The sequence below is a fragment of the Myodes glareolus genome, chromosome 2, assembly GCF_982192425.1.
Source record: "Myodes glareolus chromosome 2, mMyoGla1.1, whole genome shotgun sequence".
In the NCBI taxonomy this organism is placed as follows: domain Eukaryota; kingdom Metazoa; phylum Chordata; class Mammalia; order Rodentia; family Cricetidae; genus Myodes; species Myodes glareolus.
In genome coordinates, this window is record NC_142027.1 from 123,230,835 (window position 1) to 123,251,792 (window position 20,958).

At 42.2% G+C, this 20,958-nt stretch overlaps 1 protein-coding gene and 2 long non-coding RNA genes across 7 annotated transcripts in view; 1 reads left to right on the plus strand and 2 right to left on the minus strand.

Moving 5' to 3' along the window:
- Sbno1 (strawberry notch homolog 1) overlaps positions 1 to 20,035 on the plus strand; it is a 51,046-nt gene extending 31,011 nt beyond the window's left edge. For 4 of the 5 annotated variants that reach the window (XM_048447225.3, XM_048447226.3, XM_048447228.3 and 1 more), the window contains 13 exons: positions 1 to 132; positions 1,788 to 1,923; positions 2,681 to 2,793; positions 2,896 to 2,967; positions 3,380 to 3,479; positions 5,144 to 5,218; positions 8,547 to 8,693; positions 8,774 to 8,868; positions 8,943 to 9,035; positions 9,973 to 10,110; positions 10,652 to 10,728; positions 12,835 to 13,028; positions 14,020 to 20,035. In XM_048447225.3, coding sequence (XP_048303182.1) covers positions 1 to 132; positions 1,788 to 1,923; positions 2,681 to 2,793; positions 2,896 to 2,967; positions 3,380 to 3,479; positions 5,144 to 5,218; positions 8,547 to 8,693; positions 8,774 to 8,868; positions 8,943 to 9,035; positions 9,973 to 10,110; positions 10,652 to 10,728; positions 12,835 to 13,028; positions 14,020 to 14,162 — 1,515 coding nt within the window. In that variant the 3' untranslated portion in view covers positions 14,163 to 20,035. The remainder of the gene's footprint in view (positions 133 to 1,787; positions 1,924 to 2,680; positions 2,794 to 2,895; positions 2,968 to 3,379; positions 3,480 to 5,143; positions 5,219 to 8,546; positions 8,694 to 8,773; positions 8,869 to 8,942; positions 9,036 to 9,972; positions 10,111 to 10,651; positions 10,729 to 12,834; positions 13,029 to 14,019) is intronic. The other variant, XM_085678984.2, reaches the window with a different exon arrangement.
- Positions 132 to 16,270, minus strand: LOC125408735 (uncharacterized). Its single transcript, XR_007234557.3, has 3 exons — positions 16,157 to 16,270; positions 7,221 to 7,410; positions 132 to 675 (listed from the first exon to the last, which is right to left on the minus strand). It is a non-coding gene; the product is annotated as an uncharacterized LOC125408735 (long non-coding RNA).
- LOC146895393 (uncharacterized) overlaps positions 19,355 to 20,958 on the minus strand; it is a 19,551-nt gene continuing 17,947 nt past the window's right edge. Inside the window, exon 2 of the long non-coding RNA XR_014998075.2 lies at positions 19,355 to 19,635. This is a non-coding gene — a long non-coding RNA (uncharacterized LOC146895393). The remainder of the gene's footprint in view (positions 19,636 to 20,958) is intronic.

Consider the following 20,958-nt stretch of genomic DNA (forward strand, 5'->3'; position numbering starts at 1 on the left):
ATGACTGGCCGCAAGGGGCGGGTGGTGAGTAATGACGATGGAAGCATATCTTATGAGTCAAGGTCTGAAGTTGATGTGCCTGTGGAAATTCTAAACATCACGGAGAAGCAGAGGTTTATGGATGGAAAAAAGGTATATTTTCCTAGGGTGCTTTTCAATAGAAGGCACCTGCCTATATGTTCAGCTTTAGAAATGTTTGCCCTCTATCCATCCACATCCACAGATTCTGTTATAAGGTTGTGGAACGGTCTATTTTTATTAGTAATTGTACTGATTATTTTACATGCTTTAGTGATTCTGTATGATGCGCAAGTTGTTCTTGGTATTTAGGAGAACTTTTGAACTCTGAAACACACAAACCAGGTGAGATGGTGCGCCTTGGACTTAGAGAAAGGAGGATTAGGAGCTCAGTCTTCTTGGCTACAGTAGAGCAGGGGTTTTAAACTAGCCTGGACTACATGAGGTCTTGTCTAAAAATTTAGAGAGATTGAGAGATACATGGATACCTTAATCTGAATGTAAAAGTGGTGAATCATTGTAGTGATTTCTTTGATCTCTCTTTTTCTTCCCTCCTTGCCTTTCTTGCTTCTTGTATTAGTTACTTTTGCATAACTGCCATCCAGTAGTCACTTATGACTGAAAGTTAATCTTGGCTCATGATTTCATTCATTTAACCTATTGTGAAAGGAAGGATACAAGGGACAACTCAGCTCATGTTATGGCAGTGAATGGAAGCAGAAAGGAACACAGGGTCCAAGACAGAGCCCAAAGGATTTGTTCCCAGTAACATCTTGTTTCAATTATGTCACAGTGATCCTGCCAGATGAAGCCGTGAACAGACACTTAAAAGAAATCCCACACTAGCTCAGAACAGAGATAGATATTTATTTAGGGGTAAACTTACAAATCAGGATTCTCTGCCTGAACGGTGGATGAAGATCAAATCCAAACAATCTAAATGAGCAATTGGTGAATGGGAGCAAGGGGAAGGAAAAAAGGGGGCAAATACAGGTTCTGTATAGTATAAGAGGCCATGCCCCAGTAGGCAGGTAATCATAAGTGGCTGGTCTTCCAACAGCACCTTCCCCTTTTGTTTAAATAAGAGAGTTCTAAGCCTAGTACAAAATTATATACAATTTAAACTGAGGCCCTCATGCTTGTTGGGGAAGTGCTCCACCTCTGAGCTCCATCAGAAGCATTTTCCCCTTAGGTTACAATTGCTGGTGACAGTAAGGCCTTCCTCTATGCATCAAACACTTGAAAATCTTCGGGACACACTGCCCTGTCTTCTACTTCAAATAACATTTCTTGGACATTATATCTACCTCCTATGCCTTACTGACTACAGCTTGCCTGTGTATACATATTTAGTATTAAGGGAGACGAGGGCAGCTAATCTTTTTTTTTTTTTTAAATATTTGTTTATTTAGTATACAATATTCTGTCTGTGTGTATGCCTGCAGGCCAGAAGAGGGCACCAGACCTCATTACAGATGGTTGTGAGCCACCATGTGGTTGCTGGGAATTGAACTCAGGACCTTTGGAAGAGCAGGCAATGCTCTTAACCTCTGAGCCATCTCTCCAGCCCCTAGGGCAGCTAATCTTGATTCTGGGCAACCACATGCCACACCGACACCAGAGCATCTTGCTACTTTGGAAAGAGAATAGAATACATACTGGTGGACATCAGTATCCACCAAAGGAAGTTTTCTAGGCACTGACCCTTTCTATCTTTGATCAGAGGTGATTTTTATTTTTATTTTTTTTACCTTTTCAATTTGATATAGAATATTGCTATTATCTCAGAAGCTGCCAGCTCAGGTATTTCATTACAAGCGGATCGGAGAGCTGAAAATCAAAGGCGAAGAGTTCACATGACTTTGGAGTTACCCTGGAGTGCTGATAGGGCGATTCAGCAGTTTGGTAAGTGTCTCTACTAGATGTCTCTGAGAGGAAAGGTGTTTCTGGAGACATGCTTACAGGTCTGTATGAGACATCATAAGCCTGTGGAACTCTCAGATTCTATGTTGGAAGTTTGTTTCTTCATACCATGATGTATAGTAGATTATGAATTCCTTTTTGCCTGGTTTTCCACGATATTGAGATCTGTGATAGCACAGTATCCGTGACCTCCAAGAACAGGGTTTCTAGAAAGTTCTTCAATATACAATGTGTGGGTCTTTCAGAGAAGCCAACTACTTAATATGTTCATTTCATCCCTTAGCAGGTACACATTCCTGTTCCTATTCTCTGCTTTTTCATATGATCTGGTAATACACTCATAACATCCAGAATGGCTATGTAGTAATACTGGTTAACCAAATGGTGGCAGCACTTTTCCATTTAAAGCAGGTTCTAGTCCTAGACTGTGATGTTAGAGTTAAATTGCTCTTCTGGGGAGCTACAAGAAGGGATATATTATCTTTAATTGTTCTTTTCAAGGGTATTTTAGTTAGATCAGTGCCAGCTTAGCCAAGGTTGATGTGCAGGCTTATAATTTCAGCACGTGATTGGTAGACCCAGAAGTAGTAGGTGTTTAAGGCCTGACTAGCTGCATAGTGAGTTTGAGGTCACTTTGGACTATGTGAGACCTTGTCTCTATACCTGTTCAGTGGTAAGTGCTAGGAACTAGATTTTAGAATAGTCCATTCTACCTAATGAACTGTACATGTCGCTACAGGAAGAACACACAGGTCAAACCAAGTAACTGCTCCAGAGTATGTCTTTTTGATTTCGGAACTGGCTGGAGAGCAGAGATTTGCATCTATTGTTGCTAAGAGACTCGAGAGTTTGGTAAGTTTTTGAGTTGTTAGATGTATCTCACAGATGATCTGTGTTAGCTGACTTTTGGGAGTGGTTGATGATACCTTGACCGGGAATTCTGTATTTTGCCAGGGGGCACTTACCCATGGTGACAGAAGAGCAACAGAATCTAGAGATCTGAGCAGGTTCAACTTTGACAATAAGGTAAATTTCGGCATCTTTAGCATTGTGGCTGTTTGTAGTTTATGCAGTGACAGAGAAATTGATTACTATTGAAAAATAAATACTCTGCTTTCTGCTAGTATTGCCTTGTTTGTATAGCTTGACGTGAGATGGGATTTTACACATCATCATATCTTTGCACACATCTTTTTTATTCCTGTTGGAAAACACTACTAGAGTATTTGTGAAGGCATCAAGAATGAGTTATTAGAAATCAAATAAGTCATTAACATATTGAATGCCTGTTGTCTTTAAAGCCTCAGAATAGACAATCCTAAAAGCATGTGTGTTTTAGTATTTTGGTTACAATTACAGTTTTCATGGCATTTAAGTGGGCAAAAAAAATAATACCTAAATGTTGAAGCTGGTTAAAACATTTCCCCCTTTATTACAGTATGGAAGAAATGCTTTGGAAATTGTTATGAAATCCATTGTAAACTTGGATTCTCCTATGGTATCACCACCTCCAGACTACCCTGGAGAATTCTTTAAAGGTAACTTAAAAATGATCATAACTGGGAATAAAGATGATATTCTATTGCTACAGTGCTTCCCTTGCTTGTTTGAAGGCCTGGGTTCCATCCCCAATATCAAACTAGACGTCATAGTGTATTCCAGGAATCCTAGCGCTCAGCATGATGAGGCAGGAAAATCTTGAGTTTAGGGCCAGTCTATAGAGTAAGACCCAGTTAAGAACATTAACACCTGGGTTTTCGTCTCAGCATCTAGTTGATGGCTCACAATCATCTCTAACTCAAGTTCCAGGGTACATAAAACCCTACCTTGGCCTCTGTGGGGACTGTACACATGTGGTGCCTAGACCTAAATATGGGCAAAACAATCGTACACTTAAGTCTTGAAAGCCTGCTGCAGCATACACACCTTTAATCTCAGGAGTTAGAGGCAGGTGGATCTTTGAGTTCAGGACAGCCAGGATTACACAAAAGAACCCAATTCGGGAAGTGGGGGGGAGGTGTCAGTGAAGTCTTTTAAGGGCATGTTGACCACTTTTTCAGTATTTACCATTTGTAGCACTTTACTTCTAGATAAGACCTGAATGAAAACATTATGTCCTTATATAATCATTAACACAAAATTGTAGCGATTTTGTGGGTACTTAGAGAAAGGATCTCTGTAATATACAGGGTGTTCTTGTAAAAAGATAAAATTTGTCCTGTGTATGTATGTGTTGACTATTTTGAGGGGGTGGTGAAGTGAATGTTCCCAGCGTGTGTGGAGGTCAGAGGACAGCTTATGGGAGTTTTTCTCTGTCACCATTGTGGGTCCCAGGAATTGAACTTAGGTTATCAGACTTGGCAGCAGCAAGCATCCTTATCTACTGTGCCATCTCAACAGCTCTCAGTTTAGATTGGTTTTTTTTTCTTTTCTTTTTTTTTTTTTTTTTTTTGTTCGTTGGTTTGGTTTGGTTTGGTTTTTGTTTTGGAGACACACCAAGTTGTCCTGGAACTCACTTTACCTTGAAACTTTTCTCCTGCCCCAACCTACTGAGTCCTGTGTGAAGCCACCAAAGATAAGGTGTATTTGTAGTTTGTTTGTTTGTTTTGTTTTGTTTTTTTCTATGCAGGGCTTCACTGTGTAGCCCTGGCTGTCCTGTCCTGGAGCTTGATCTGTAGACCAGGCTGACCTTGAATTCACAGGGATCAACCTGCTTCTGCCTCCTTAGTGCTGGGATTTTAAGTGTATACCACCACCTGGCTAAAATTTTATTTATTTATTCATTCACTCATCTACCAAGACAAAATTTCTCTAATTAGCTCTGGCTGTCCCGGAACTAGCTCTGTAGATCAGACTGACTTTAAACTCAGTAAAGGGATGGACCTAGGATTAAAGGTGTGCACCAGCACTGCCCATCTGTGTTAAAGGTGTTTTAATGAAGGTCTAGGGAAAATTTTAGTGGTAAGTAGTCGATCTCTAGCACTACCAAAACCACTAGAATCCAAAGAAACCATATACACAATGTGAGATTTGTTGATTTTCGGTTTTGAGCTTATTGAGTACTTTGGTTATCAATTTAATTCTGGTTGTTAAAATAGAGCACAGTACATAGGTTAAATCTTAATGCTGGAACTTAATATTGTTTAACAGCTTATTGAATCATTTGAATTGTCAAGATTTTTCATAATTTTTTTTCTTATAGATGTTCGGCAAGGACTGATAGGAGTGGGCCTGATTAATGTTGAAGATCGGTCAGGAATTCTTACTCTTGATAAAGGTAATGTCACTATGTGTACATGTAACTTGTATTAATAGAGCCTTCTTGAGACTGTTGTGCACTAAAGCCTCAATTCGTGTGTGTGTGTGTGTGCGTGCATATGTGCTCACGCGTCCCAGAGGAATGATTTTGGAGAAGTCTGGTTCTCTCCTTGCACCTTGTTTTTGAGATAGAGTCTTTTCTGATTCTGTCCTGGCTACTTTAAGCCAGCTGACCCTTAAGTTCTGGGTGTTCTGTGTCTTCCTGCCTACTATAGAACTATTTGACTTACAGATAACCACTGCATCTGGTATTTTTTTACATTCAGGCCTGAGTGGCAAAGCACAGTTGAATTATTGAACCAGTTCTGTAATTTTGTACTTTGGTGACACAGTCACACTCTAGCCTAGGTTGACCCTACCTGACTCATGGCAGTGCTCTTGCCTTAGCCACCCTGGTGCTGGGATTGCAGGTGGTTCTAGAATGGAACCCAGAGCCAACTAGTAAAGTGTCATCCCACCCAGTTATCTGAAGCCCTCTTTGTACTTTGTTGTTTATTTGCTTCTGTTCTTTTTGGCATCTGTTTCTGTTCATAGGGGTTGTTAAAAATAAGCATCCTCATGAATGTGAGAGGTGAGGGTAGGAAAGGATGGCAGGACATGGCGGAGCTGGGTGCTCCAGGTTCATCCTGTCAGGGATTTTGTGATTTCCCAGAGACATGTATTTGATAAAAAATTATGTCCTGCTTCTTAAAAAAAAAAAAAAAGACAGTATTGCAAAAGGGTCCTTTTTGGGCTATAATCCACTTGCTTAGGTCCCTGATGGTGTCATTGGTTTTGCATTCACATGGACTGTTTTCCCCCAGATGGTCATTGACAGTGACCCAAATCATTCTGGCTAGAGCTTGAATTGCCCTAAACCTACTGATGTGGCAATAGCCTCTTTTTAAAAATCTCACTTATTGGGCTGGAGAGATGGCTCAGCAGTTATAAGCACTAGCTACTCTTCCGAAGGCCCTGAGTTGAATTCACAGCAACCACATGGTGGCTCACAACCATCTGTAATATGATCTAGTGCACTCTTCTGGCCTGCAGGCATACATGCAGGAAGAACACTGTATAGATGATAAATAAACCTTAAAAAATTATTTCCTTAGTTATCTTTGGTGTATTTACTTATTCTTCTTACTATCTATCCATCCATCCATCTATTGAAGGTGCGGTCTTTCACTGTCCCCCCTGAGTGTCCTGGAACTTGCAGTGCAGACCAGGCTGGGCTTGGAACTCAGAGAGGTCCATCTGCCTCTGGCCTTGAGTGTTCCTTGTTATTTTTGAGATAGGCTCTTGTTGCATGGGCCAGATTCACCTTTATCTTACTCTGTATAGAATCTAGGCATTGAATCTCTTGCCTTAGCCACATGAATAACTGGGATCCACCATGTGCCCTTAGGCCAGGCCTATAATAGATTTTTAACCCCGTATTATAACTAGCTCTGGCTATAGATATGATCAACCTTGTCAGGAGTTTATTGTCATCTGGATTTGTTTTATTTTTTAAACAGCCCTAGAGCTCTCTATGTAACCAAAGTTGGCCTTGAAGTTGCAGCAATCCTGTTGCCTTAGCCTTCCAAATGCTCTGATGTAATTTAAGTCATCCTGTTTGGCTAAGATTTAAAGAAATACTGAATTCATGTGTAGATAGAGTTTGCTATCCCAAAGCCATTCAATCCCAAAGAAACATACAGAGGCTTATAGTAATTATAAACTATTTGTTCTATTAGCTCATGCTTATTATTAACTAGCTCTTAGAACTTAAGTTAACCCATAATTCTTGTCTGTGTTTAGCCATGTGGCTTGGTACCTTTTCTCGGTGAGGCAGTCTCATCTTACTTCCTCTGCATCTGATGATCTGCATCTCTACCTTTTCTCTTCTCGGAATTCTCGTCTGGTTACCCCGCCTATACTTCCTGCCTGGCTACTGACCAATCGGTATTATTAAATTAATACAAGTGATAAAATCTTACCGTGTCCAAGAACATCCTTGAGTTAGACAGATTTCACACAGCAGTTAAGGGAACTCACTTCTCTAGCAGAGGACTGGAGTTGTGTTCCCAGAACTATTACTTGCATTGGTTAGCTCACAATCATCTATAATTCTGTCTTCAAGAGATCTGATAACGTTCTTTGACCTTTGAGGATATCATGCACATTCTCCTATACAGACAGATATACACATAAATAAGTCTTTTGAAAAGTAAATGAATCTAGGAGCAGAGTTCAGACATAAATAGTTTTTCAAAGGTCCAGGGCATTTCAGTTGTGTAACTGGGGTGAAGACTTAATTTAGTAGTTGATCTTGGAGTTAAAATTTAATGTTGGGTAGGTAGCTGGGTGTGGTGCTCTTAAGCCTGTAACCAAGCCCAGCATTGGGGAAATTGAAACAAGATGGAGACTGTGTCTCAAAAAAGATTTGGAGCCAACAATATGCTGCAGTTAAGAGCTTGCAGAAGATCTGAGGTTGATTTCCTGCTCTAATGTACACATACCCTCACACAAACAGTATAATTAAAAACGAAGATTGAGGTGGTGGCAGAGGCAGAAAGATCTCTGTGAGTTCAAGGCCAGCCTGGTCTACAGAGATGGTTCTAGAACAGCCAGGGTTATAAAGTGAAACTCTGTCCTAAAAACCCTAAATGAATGAATAAGCAAGCAAACAGACAAATTTAGCTGGAGTGATAGTTTAGTGTTTAAGAGTTCTGGTTGCTCTTCCAAGTTTGCTTCCAGCACCTACAAGGTAACTACTATGTCCTCTTCTGACTTCTTGGGCAGGCAAGTGCTACACAGACACACATGCAGGCAAAACACCCATACATGGTAAGTAAATGTACATTCAAATAAATCTGAGCCGGTTGGTGGTAGTGCACACTTTTAATCCCGCTGACGAACAGAAGTAGGTGGATATCTATCTGTGAGTTCAAGGCTGCTATGGTCTATAAAGTGGGTTCCAAGACAGCCAGGACTGTTACACTGAGAAACTCTGTCTTGGGGAAGAAAAAAATAAAGCGAAAAATTAATTAATTAATATAATACAGGATTTGATGTTGGTAAACCAGTATTCTTATATACTAAATTATATTCATAGAAAAATGGAAGGTACAAAAAGTCAGTTTGACTGTCTTAAGCTTGTGTTGCAACTCTTGGTGGCCAAAGTTCGGAAGGGGCAACACTGCAAAAGTTGGGAGGAAGACTAGACCTGGAAGTGAGATTTTGGAGGTTTGTCTAGCTAAGTAAAAAAAAATTTAATTTACATGAGAATTAATGGAATTTTTCATATATTCTTGTCATTGCAGACTATAACAATATAGGAAAATTCTTAAACAGAATTCTGGGCATGGAGGTGCATCAGCAGAATGCGTTGTTTCAGTATTTTGCAGACACACTTACTGCAGTTGTTCAGAATGCCAAGAAGAATGGAAGATACGACATGGGAATCCTAGGTGAATGGGGACACTTTCGTGCTTTCTATGCTTCTTGTCCAGAGTATCTCCCCACTTACACGCCTTGTTTCTTTCTGAAGATCTGGGTTCTGGAGATGAGAAGGTGAGGAAGAGTGATGTAAAGAAGTTTCTGACTCCAGGATACTCCACCTCTGGCCACGTCGAGCTATACACAGTAAGTCTGGAAAGTGCGTGTTGCTTACTAGTCCACACACATGAGCTGCATTTCAATCTCTGTGTCTTTTACAGATTAGTGTGGAGAGGGGAATGTCTTGGGAGGAAGCAACCAAGATTTGGGCAGAGCTGACAGGACCAGATGATGGCTTTTACTTATCACTGCAAGTAAGAATTGGAATCTCTTCAAAGTGTTATCAGGAAGTACTTGGTTTTTTACTGATTTTTGTGGCTTCAAGTTTTCTTTCTTTGTGAGACAGATCTCACTATGTCACCCTGACTTGTCCTGTAAAAAACTCTTTTTCAATTAGGCTAGCCTTAAATTCACAGATCACTGTGCATCTGCCTCTGGACTGCATGATCATGCCTGGCTCACCTTAACCATTACAATTTTTGTTTATTATTGTGTATGGATGTGAATGCCATATCAGTCTTAATTTTATATATATAGATTATTTTGCTTGCATGAGTATCTGTGTAACAAAGTTTGTGTCTGGTGCCCACAAAGGCCAAGAAGGGCATCAGATCCCCCTAGAACTGGAGTTACATACAGACAATTGTGAGCCACCATGAGGTGCTGTTAACCAAGCCCAGGTCCTCTGAACCAGTGAGCCCATCTTTGCAGTCCCAGACATTCTGATTGTAAAAACAATTGTATTTCTGTATTGTGGGAGCATTGGGCAGTTAGAGTGTACTCCTTGAGCCTTCGTCTTACTCCTGTGATCTCGTCTGATCAGTGGCCTTCTCTCAGGTTCTACCTTAAATGTAGGCTTGTGGTTACATACTTACACATTTAGCTGTTTTTGTCTTTTTTTGGTTTGGTTTGGTTTGGTTTGGTTTGGTTTGGTTTGGTTTTTGAGACAGGGGTTTCCTATATAACAGTCCTGGCTCTATTGGAACACACTCTGTAACCAGGCTGGCCTCAAACTCACACAGAGATCTGCCTGCCCTGCCTCCTGAGTGTTGAAATTAAAGGTGTGTGCCACCTCCACCCTCATGCTGTTGTCTTTTGAATTAATGAATTTGTTGCTGTGATGTTGTGATAGAATATTTTTAATTGTGTAGGATCGAATTCTTACATATTTTTCAATTGTTCTTTTAATAGATAAGAAACAACAAAAAAACTGCAATCTTAGTTAAAGAAGTAAACCCTAAGAAGAAACTATTTTTAATTTACCGACCAAACACTGGAAAACAACTCAAATTAGAAATTTATGCTGATCTGAAAAAGAAATATAAGAAGGTATTTTCTCATACATGGTGGTGTGTGAATGCTTGCTTCGTGGTAGGGACCTGTGTCGGCTGCAAATCCTGGGCCCAAGGATGGTGATTTTACGAAAAGAGCAAGTTTTCGTACACATTGCTGTTGCAGTTTTGATATTACTGCCTATTGAGACAAGATGAGCATGACAACCATGCCCAGGGCACAGTGCAATGGTTTAGTGTGGGGAGGTGCTTCCTACCAGCTTTTGATTGGTCGTGAGCATGCTGTATGTTTTTATCCTACACATTTCCAGAAAATAGTCAATGTCTGTTTTTTCCAACATCACTTACGGACTTTCTAAAAGTATTACCTTAACCTTTGTGGAAGTAACTGTATTCAACTAGCTCTTGGCGCACCTTATCTCAGGAGGGCCTCAGTTATCAGTGGTGTTTACATTGCACTGCTAGTGAGGGCTAGGGTTTCTGGTGAAGATGATTTTTTTTTTTCTTGACTGCTTCTGGAATTAGTGACCAGGTCAGGTGTTCTGTTGAATCAATGGGGTTTTGCTTTGTCTTTGCAGGTCGTCTCTGAAGATGCCCTGGTACACTGGCTGGATCAGTATAATTCCTCTGCAGACACCTGTACTCATGCATACTGGTTAGTGCTTTCATGTTGCTTCACATATTTTTTAAAGTATAGTCAAGATTGAAAGACACTTATTTTTTGTGTGGAGCAGTGCTGAGTCTCACTGTGCACCCTTGTGATTCTATTACATCTACCTCCCAAGTTCAGGAACTGTAGACATGAGCTGCAATGTCCCATTTTTATTCTTTATGAGTGTATGATTGTGAGCAAATGAGCAACTTGACTAGCGTAGGCACAGTTCACTTCATCAGAATGATACTTAGAGACCTGCCATGGTAGTCAAGGCCTATAATCCCACAATTGGGAAGTTCAAAACCACTCTCCTTTATACAGGACGTTGAGGCCAGCCTGGGCTACATTGAGACCCTGACTTAATAACAACAGATAATGTATAGGTAACATTTGTGGACCAGGTGCTGTTGGAGGGGACACCTGCATTTTCTTCATGCTCTGTTATTAACAAGGAGCCAGCGTCTAGCAGCATAGCCTTAATTACCATCCCTCTGATAGAAATTGTTTATCGATCTTTTTCTCCCCCTCTTAATATTTGATTGACTGGTTTGTTTGTTTGTTTGTTTGGAGACAGGGTTTCCTTATGTAGTCCTGGCTGCCCTGGAACTCACTCTGTAGACTAGACTGGTCTTGAACTTACAGAGGTCTGCTTTCCTCTGCCTCCCCAGTGCTGGTATTGGGCATGTGCCACCTCTGTGAGGCTGGCTTGCTTGCTTGCTTCCTTCCTCCCTTCCTTCCATCCTTCCTTCCTCCATTCTTCTTCCTTTCTTTCTTTTTTCTTTATTCTTTTATTTTTATTTAATTTACTTACTTATTTTTGAGTCAGGGTTTCTACTCTAGTTCATGCTAACCTGGAAACTTACTCCCAGGCCTTGAATTTGACTTACTCATTTCTTAGTCTCCTGAGTACTGGGATTATAGGAGCTCGCCACTGTGTCCCTTTTTTTTTTTTCTTTACAAAAACAAAACATAAAACCTTACTGGGTAAACATGGTAGTTCATGTGTGCAACCCCATCATTCAGGAGAATTCAGACTTGAGGCCAGAATGTGCAGGACCCTGCTTCAATATAAACAAATGAAAAGAAGCAATAAGGGGACTGGAGAGCGGGCATGGTGGCACAAGCCTTTAATCCCAGTACCTGGGACCAGAGGCAGGCAGATCTCTTGAGTTCGAGTCCTGCCTGTTCAACAGCCAGAGCTACACAGAAAAACCGTGTCACAAACAAACAAAAAGGCAGAAGTTGGGGGCTGGAGAGATGGTTCATTGGTTTAAGAGTGCCTTCTGCTCTTCTAGGAAATCCAAGCTCAATTACTCGCACCAATGTCAAGGGTCTCAACTGCCTGTAATTTAGACAAGGCTAATGGCTCCCATGCTGCCTTCTGACCCCCTCAGACACTGCAGCATCATGACTCACTGACATTATAGAGGCAGAACACCCGTACACATGAAAGTAAACATAAAATCTCAAAAAAATTAATTGCATATTTATTTGTGCACATACTTGTATGGTATTGGTATAAGGCACACATGTGGCAGTCAGAGGACAACTCTGTTAAGTTGGTTTTCTCCTTCCACTTCTATTTAGATTCTGGGACTCAAACTCAGGTAGTGCCTACTCTGGAAGAGCCACCTCCCCGTCCATTTTATTTTTCTTAAAATTATTTTACTTTGAAATTTAAGTACATCTGTCAATGAATCGGGAAATGTTTGGCTGTACTATAAGCTCCTTTTTCTCTTTATCTTAATCCTTATATTTATCTGTGTTATTTATGTTCCAGTTATTGTGTCTTTTCCACTAGTCAGACTTGAAGCAGACACTAGTGCTTCACTGACACAGCATCAACTGGCGGGTGAAGTGGGACATTGAAGTGTCAGAAGTGTGTGGATAGTGAAGTAGGCAGTGAGTAGGGAGACCATTCTTGAGTATAACTGAACTTGGAGGAGTAATTGTGACATGTCAGGTTTGGAAAGAATAACTTAGGCCAGGGGATCTCCTAGGGCAAGGGCATAGAATTATTTTCTACTTGATACATGGCTAGAATTGGCAGATTGCTCCTATGTGTATGCATGTTTCCATACATATTTCTCTTTCCGTGTTTCCTAGGCGTGGCAATTGTAAAAAAGCAAGTTTAGGGTTGGTATGTGAGATAGGTCTCCGCTGCCGCACATACTATGTGTTATGTGGCTCAGTTCTGAGCGTCTGGACAAAAGTGGAGGGAGTTCTGGCCTCTGTCAGTGGCACAAATGTGAAAATGCAGATAGTGCGGCTAAGAACAGAAGATGGACAGCGGATAGTAGGTAAGCTTTTTTGTTTTGGTTGTAAGGGGCAAATGAGATCCACTAATACCCGACTAGCCTGATTTTCGGCTTCAAACTCATGTGTCTGAATCACCCACTGCCACTCCCTCAGGTGCTGGGATCACAGGCAGGTTCCACCATAGCCAGTCATACTTGAGCCTTGTAGTGGACGCTGTGATCTGGCAGTAGTTGTCTCTGGCACTGTTCTCAACTTGTCTTGCCCAATATTCTCTGCCACTCTCTGCTCTGGAGATGACCTACTCTCCTTCCCAGGGTGCTGCATTCAGCCAGGCTGAGACTGTGCAGCTTCAGGCCACAGCACAGTGGCGAGCTTTGAGTCCTGCAGAAGCTAGGGCAGCAGGCTAGGTCAGAGCACTGTGGTCAGCTGTAGCGTACTTGTTGCTACACTGTTCCTACTGACCACCTCTCTGTGTAGTGGGAAGACTACTTCCCAGTTAGTGAACTTTTTTTCCACTCAGGTAGTTGTGGTTGTAAGTTTCACATAAATGAGTTTCCAGCTGCTTGTTTTTTAAAAAAGAAAAAGCACACTTAGCTCCTATATTGAATTCAGGTTCCCCACAGAGTAAAACTGAGATTCCCTTAGCTGGTACCTGTGCCTCCACTTGCCCTTGTACTCTTCTGTGTCCATCTCTACCTTTCCCACGGATTAGGATGTACCTTTTACCCTTTGTCTTTGAGTCATTTTGCACCTTACTGAGTGGAAGAAGGCTTGGTGTCTGCAGGGCAGATGAAGCTGTACACTGGTAGATGGGAAAGTGGTGTGCCGCATACTTAAGTTTCTTCATCAGGAGATGGAGTTACACTGGACACATGCGTGTGTGCATCTGGGAGCCTCTTAGGGACAGCTTGAGTCCAGTGCTTGCTACCTATGTTGTTTCTGGGGGAGGCTGGTTTGCAGTCCTCTGTTCAGGTGTATTATACAGTAGTTTCTGCTGGACTCTACTTCATAGATTCTTCTTGCTAATTACAGGTTTGATCATTCCAGCAAATTGCGTGTCTCCTCTTGTAAATCTCCTATCAACTTCAGACCAGTCTCAGCAGCTGGCCGTCCAACAGAAACAGCTGTGGCAGCAGCATCACCCGCAGAGCATCACCAACTTGAGCAACTCGTAAAGAGCAGCAGCGGCTTCCACATGGTGTTGAATGCTGTGAGAGCATACCACTTGCATAAAAATCAGGGACAGTTTCCAAAGAATTCTATCTTTTTTTTTTTCACTTGTGCTCTCTAGTTAATTTGGGGTGGGGGCGGGTTAAGGACAAACCTGGAATAGGCAGCAACGCTGACAGCAAGCAGAGTGGAGGGTACATGTATCTTTTCTCTTGCTTCCTTGGGGCTGCCTGTGCGCTTTTACTTTGGGTGAGCAGAGTGGATGTGTGTGTGCGTGCGTGTGTGCGCGTGTGCACGTGCACTTGCGCGTATGTGTCAGTCTGTGAGTTAATGCTACAAGACCACACTTGGTTGAAAATGCTTGGAACTTCCCAAACTGGCTTTACTCTTCCTTTCTACAGTGCTCAGGGTTAACACAGTATATCCTTGTCATTACTGTGGGAGTTCCCCAGATGCATGTGTTCCAAGTCTCTAAATACAGAATATATATATTGGTTTCTTTTCCAACTTAAACAATGTTTCCTACAGCATGAAGTGAAGGGTTACGTGCCATGCATTCAGGTTCTTTTGTAGCTTCTGTTGACAGTGCATGTCTTTGAAAGCATGTGTAATCACGATTACCACAGAAGTCACATATGGAGAGAAGCATTGAAGATGTACAGCATTGGGTATTGCATTTCTAGTATTTACCTGGGTGTTGCTTATAACCCTCAGTCCTGCCCACTCCTCCCTGTCCCAGGTTTCTTGTCAAAGTAGTAAGTACATACCTTTTTTTGTGATAAAACTCTTTAAATTTTTATTTTAATGTATTAATAGTATTCCTAATTTGTGCTGCAAAATGGCTATGAGCCTTTTCGTAAGTTATGTTTTCCTTAACTTAAACATCGTTTTAGGAAGGAGTATGATTGGCTTCCATCCTGCACACAATCTTTTTTACTTCATTATCTAAATCTGCTTGGTCATTCAAACCGGAAACCGTACTTGAGTTGTAAACTAGACAGTGAGAAAACACTTGGCTTCTGCTGTATGTTGTTGTTGTTGTTGTTACCCAGTAACTTGAATATTGTTTAATGTGCTGTAAGACATTGTAGAGATTATCTCCAGCTGTTAAAAATGGTAATGTACAAATGTGAATAGACACTTATCTACAACATGGGTAAGTTTGTTTCGCCTATAATAGATGTTTATAAAAACAGTGAGGGGACAGTTGGTCTTTTTGTTTTTATTTTCCCAGCCTCCCTTTCCCCCATTTTTTTCTACCTTTTTTCTTTTTTTTTTTTTTTTTTTTTGCTTGCACAGGTTGCACTATTGAAAAGTTGAGATTGTATAAATCTGGTTAAAAACTACAAGATATCAAAATCTTGTAGATGTTGAATAAAAAAGTTATTGTACTAATGAAGTGGACTCTTGTTTAGGCCCTCACTGGGGACTCCAGGCATAGATAGCAGGGCTCTGTAGAACTCGGTGTGGCCTTAGCCTTCCAGGTAGCCTTAGAGTCTGACTGAAGCCCCATCCTGAAATCTGAGGTGATCTTAAGGACGGGGTAAATGATGGTACTTTTGAATGTTTTTCAAGTTGAATTGTTCTCTTTGTAAGTTTTTAAACTTCTCAAAGAATTGGGTGAGGTGCGTGTAGTGACAGATATCTGATGGAACACTTGGGGCTCTCATTCTCTCCAGTTTCTTTGGTTAAGTTTACCGTGGTATTGTTTCAGATTTATTTATTCTTAGTGCCTCGAAGAACAAATAGAGACTGGGTTCTGTTCTTGGGCACATTTGCCCAGTGGATGCAGCTTTTATCCTCATTCCACGTATCTCAGGCAGTGATCGCATGAGCGTCACGCAGTGTCCCTTTGTGGCCTAGATTCAGCTGGCCACCCAGAGTAGAATTATGTCCCTTTCACAGACTCTTAGCTTTTGTTTTTGAACTGGTGGACCATTCAGCTTCCTTTGGCATGTTAAGATAAAAGCCTGAGGAAGGACTTTGTAACTTAACTCACTTTTTCTGTGTGACCAAGTTGTAGAGGATGGGAGAGATGCTGTGTTGTAGGCTGTTGATGCCAGCCCCTCGCACGTGCAGATGGCTGTTTCATGGGTCCTGACTTTTCTGGTGCTTTCGGAGCAGCACCTACAGGATTTCTCTAGCATATGGTTAGTGAACACCTCACCCAGTGATGTCACAATGACATGCTCTTGGAGCAGCCAAGTCTTGGTAAGGGGTCTGTGTTCTGTTCATCATTGTTGTTATTTAGTAAGAAAAGACCCACAAGTACTAGGTATCTAAGGGCCCTTTCAAAGCAGACTTGAAAAGGCAAGTTGTGTGGGAGAGCGGAAGCGGAGTCACCTCTGCCCACTGCAGTGTGTGTGACACCTGGGGTTGGTGCCCACCCCCTCTGGAAGGGAGCAAGCATGTGCTGTCTGCACCATGCCCCTACAAAACCATTACGTCTGTTTCAGTCATCAGGAAAGCTCCAGCATTCAAGGGTTTCTTGTGTCAAAATCTAAGTCTTCTCAGCCACTGTCACATAAAGTGGGTCCAGTCTCCCACAGGATCTGAATGCCACGTCTGTGTTCAGGGGCCTCACTTAACTCTACCCACAGGAAGTTCTGGGCCTTTGTGATGCCTTTTCTCCCACTTAAGCAATAGAGCTCTGAGCAGCAGATCCTATCGTTGTCCATCAGTGTTTTCAGAGTTTACACTCCCCATCATGCTGAAAATCACTCCCAGGTTCCATGCTGCTCAGATATTCTTACTAGGGAGGTCATGGCTCCCTCCCCTAGCAACCTCTGTGCCACAAGCTTGCCCTCTTTGTGGTCAAGTCAGAGCTGTCGGTGCAGAGTCAGAGAAGTATTAAAGTGTTTATATGAACACAGTTATCAGAAGCTAAGCAGGTTAAGCAGGTTGAGCAGTTCTCTCTTTTTGCTACTAAATTGCAGACCTGCTTTTAGTGTCTGCTTTTTCCTGTTTGTATAGATTAGCAAAGACTTGTATCCAAAGCACTGTAGTAGCTGTAGTGTGTACATAAATGTATTTATTCTTCTTACTCAGCACTTAAACCTTTTTGAGTTGCAACAGTAAACCTTGTAATTTGCTTTGTCTATGGAGAGAAAAGTTGTAGATTACCAAACTCCGGAGGAATTAAGTATTTTAGAGCCACAGTTTTGGCTATGCCTCTGGGACATTTATTTGCTAATCTCCATACCATGTTATTAGAACAACTTCTGAGAAACCAGAGAAGGGGAACAAGGACACACCATCGAACTGTCCTCCACTTCCCATATTAGCACAGGGGCCCCGTGGCTCACTTTTGAAAGCAGGTAGAACATTCTCATCCCGTGAGACTTTATCCAGGAATCCTGGTTTTATAGAGGAATCTTTATGGGCTCTGGCACTAGGAATGGTGTCCCAGAGAAGCTGCTCTTGGGCCACACACTGAATGTTGTCTAGACATACTCATGGCAAAAGAAACTATGATGGTGTTTGTTAACGTCTTTCCTGTGTGTGTGGACTCTGGTGAACAGCATACACATACACACACCACATAGGTGCTTTGGCACACTGTGCTGAAACAAGCATTCCCTGTCATGGCTGCAGCCTCTAAGACAGAAACCATTTGCAAGAAAATCTCTCACAAGACTAGCCATCTAAGGCAAATGGGTCCTGTAAGTAAGAGAAACATGGAGATGCAGCTTGACTAGGTGGCAGTTTTTCTTAGTGCCCACCCTCTGTTGTATGCTGTACTTATATATGTACATATGAGTGTATAGAGAAGCGGAATTCTTCTACATTCCAAGTGTAAATCTTGTAAATCTGGGCCCCATTCACACGTTCTTGCACCCCCTCTTCCTTTCCCTCCTATTTATTCTTTTCTGGACCTCCATATGGGACATCTTAGTGCTTTTTTTTTTTTCTCCCAACTTAGGAAGCTGTGGAAAGCTGAGCTGAGTCAGTAGTTGTCTTTAGAGTTCAGCTTTGCCTCGTGGCTGTGGGAGTTCTGTTGCCCACACATCTGGCTGTGCTGTCTTGGGATGTACCTGAGTGCCACTCCTGATCTTGTCACCATGTGACTGGTTGTGCTTTTTGTTGTCTAGAAGCTGTAGTGAGCCTGCTCCTACAGGAATGTTTAAGGAAGAAAGCAAAACCAGTGCTTCTCTAGACCACCCTTCAGCTCCTTTAGCATCTTGTGCATCTGCAGCCAGCTCCAGCTCCTTAGCAGCTTGGCTGACTCCTACCTTTATTGAGGCCTGCTCCACTGGCTTGTGACCTGGCTACAGGCTTCCTGTATATAAGAAGTTGGATTTCTGTGACAAGCAAATGACTTTATGGCAAACACCAGTAATCTGATTTTTATATGACTGGTCACAAATGTTTCTAGTGATCAGATGAGCTTAGTACATGACAGATAACCTTAGAAAACAGTTGTCATCCCTTCTACAACAGTTCTGCTGTGGAAGCTGCCACAGCCTTCAGCACATATGACAGGCCCGTGTTAGAGTCTCACCCTTGCCAGGAAAAGCTGTAAGCAGAGAAGCTGAGCTCTGGGGGGTTAGTGTTGGTACTGAAGGCACAGTGGGGCTCTGGAGATGGTGCTGACCTTCACCTAGGGTGCAGGAGTGGGGTTTTATTTACATACTTTTGTACCCTCAAAAAATGTCCTCTGTAATTTCTCAGGAAAGATTTCAGTGAATATTCAGCTTGGTAGACTTGATGACACTTTGAAAATTGCCTACATTTGGCTGAATCTTTGGAACTTAGTTTTCGTGATTGAAGGTCTGTCAAAGTGCCCCAGCAGGAATTCCTCCCTTACCCTGTTTCCCTTTCTTTGGTGCCTGAGACATAGTTGACTTGTGTCCTGCAGCAGCAGTCAGCCATGTGCAAAGGATATAGCAGGGTACGGTTCGGCCAGGAGTTGTACAGCAAACAGTTAACTGTGAGATAACACAGTTAGTGTGGAAAAAGAAGAGGTGGCGGCTACCTTTTGAGTTTTTTGCACTTCAGGCCGCCTTGGGGCTGAGGGACAGCATGGAAGTCCCTTGGGGAGAGCTAATATGGCCTTTCCGCTTCTGGCCCTTTATCCCAGACCTCACCCCAAGAACCTTGTAAACCTGTGCAGATAGATGCATACAGAGGACTTTGCTGCCATGACTCTGACTGGCACTCAAGAGGGTAAAGAAACCTGAGCCGCTCTTGGCTCTACTTGATGGGATGAGGGAGCCTTTTTATTCTTTTAACATAGCACAGTGCAGCTTCACCACTCTAAAAAAAATCATAGTGCCCACCCTCCTGTTCATAATTTTTACTAAATTTGCAAACTACTATTACTGCTTCTCACTTGGATCATCAACCATGCGGGGTGGGAGAGGTGTACTGTGTCTCTGCCGTAAAACTTGTGCCAGGGTATTTTATATGTAGGCGCTGGTCTTCCTCATCTGACACGGTACACGGTGCGTCCGGGAACATCTGAAGGAGTCCAAAGACCTGAAAAGAGACAGATGTAAACTCTTGGGTGGCTTCTGTTTTCCTCAAATTCTCTCTTATATTGCTGCTCTGCACAGGAGTGTCCATCTGAATGAAGGCTAAACGCTGTTCCCATGATGCCACACTGCTGCCTTCCGCCTCTCCTGGGAACCTGTTCCCGAGTGTCCAGGTCAAGTGCTGCCGTCATTTTTATATGTAACTTTCAAATTCAGTCTCATGCAATATAAGTGTACCGGCTTCACTGATCAGGGTTTATTCACCCTCGACTAGAAACACTCAATCTTCACACGGAAAGAACTCTGTATTTAGGTTTTGGTTGTGGTTTCGGTTTTCATTTTTGTTTGGATTTTGTTTTCTGTTTTTGTAAAATTCTTAAATAAAATTAAACTATTAAATATGCTTTTCTTTCTGGTGTTGTGTGGTTTCAGAGTATCTGTCTCACTGTGTCATTAACCTCACCTCAAAGTCTGTTGTCCCTTGACAAGGGTTTTTATGTTGGCACTTTGAAAAAAATCAGGTAGGCATAGCCTGATGATAGAATACTTGCCTAGCATGTGCAATGAAGGCCTGTAACCACAGAGGCTCAATCATGGACGGCACTATAAGGTGGGTGTTGACTTGCCTGTGTGCGAGTATTGGTTGATTCTATAATAAGCCCGGGCTGTGACATTGGCTGCAAAGGCACAGGCAAACAGCAGCCACAGAGTTTGGGCCTTCAGTGCTCAGTGGTTAGACTGCACCCCAGAACAGAGCCGTCAGTCTGAGTCTGTGTGTGTGGAGCTGGAGCCAATGCTCAGTGCTTTCTCGGTTGTTTACTTGGTCAAAACTCTGTAGTTTTCAGGTGAATTTTCTCTGTTCATAAGAGATTAAATTCTCTTCAGAGTCTAATTTTTATGAAATCAGTACCTGAAATAGTTATATAGAAAATGTTTAATAAACAATGGGGGAATCTTTGCTGTTCCCAGTTTGGGATAGCTCATGGGTAGAGACAGTTTGCAATAAGACTTTGTAGGAATTAATGGAAACTTATCAGGAATACCCACTAATGGTCCTTGAAAGAAGTGGCTCACCAGTGAGCTACCATGAGAGAGCAGAATGGGGTGCTAGTACATAGGACAGAAGGGACTGGGGACCACGCACATGGATGTGCATTGGCTCAGGAGGTTCATCTAGTCAGAGAATTGGGAGTGAGAGTGGTTATGCATGCCAGTGGGTTTGTGTGTTACCCATCTCAGCGTCTTGAAGTCAGACCTACAAGTTTCAGTGCCTACTTAAGTTAAATGTTGAATCCTGCCATTCACCCCCTCTGCCAAGAGTGGAAGG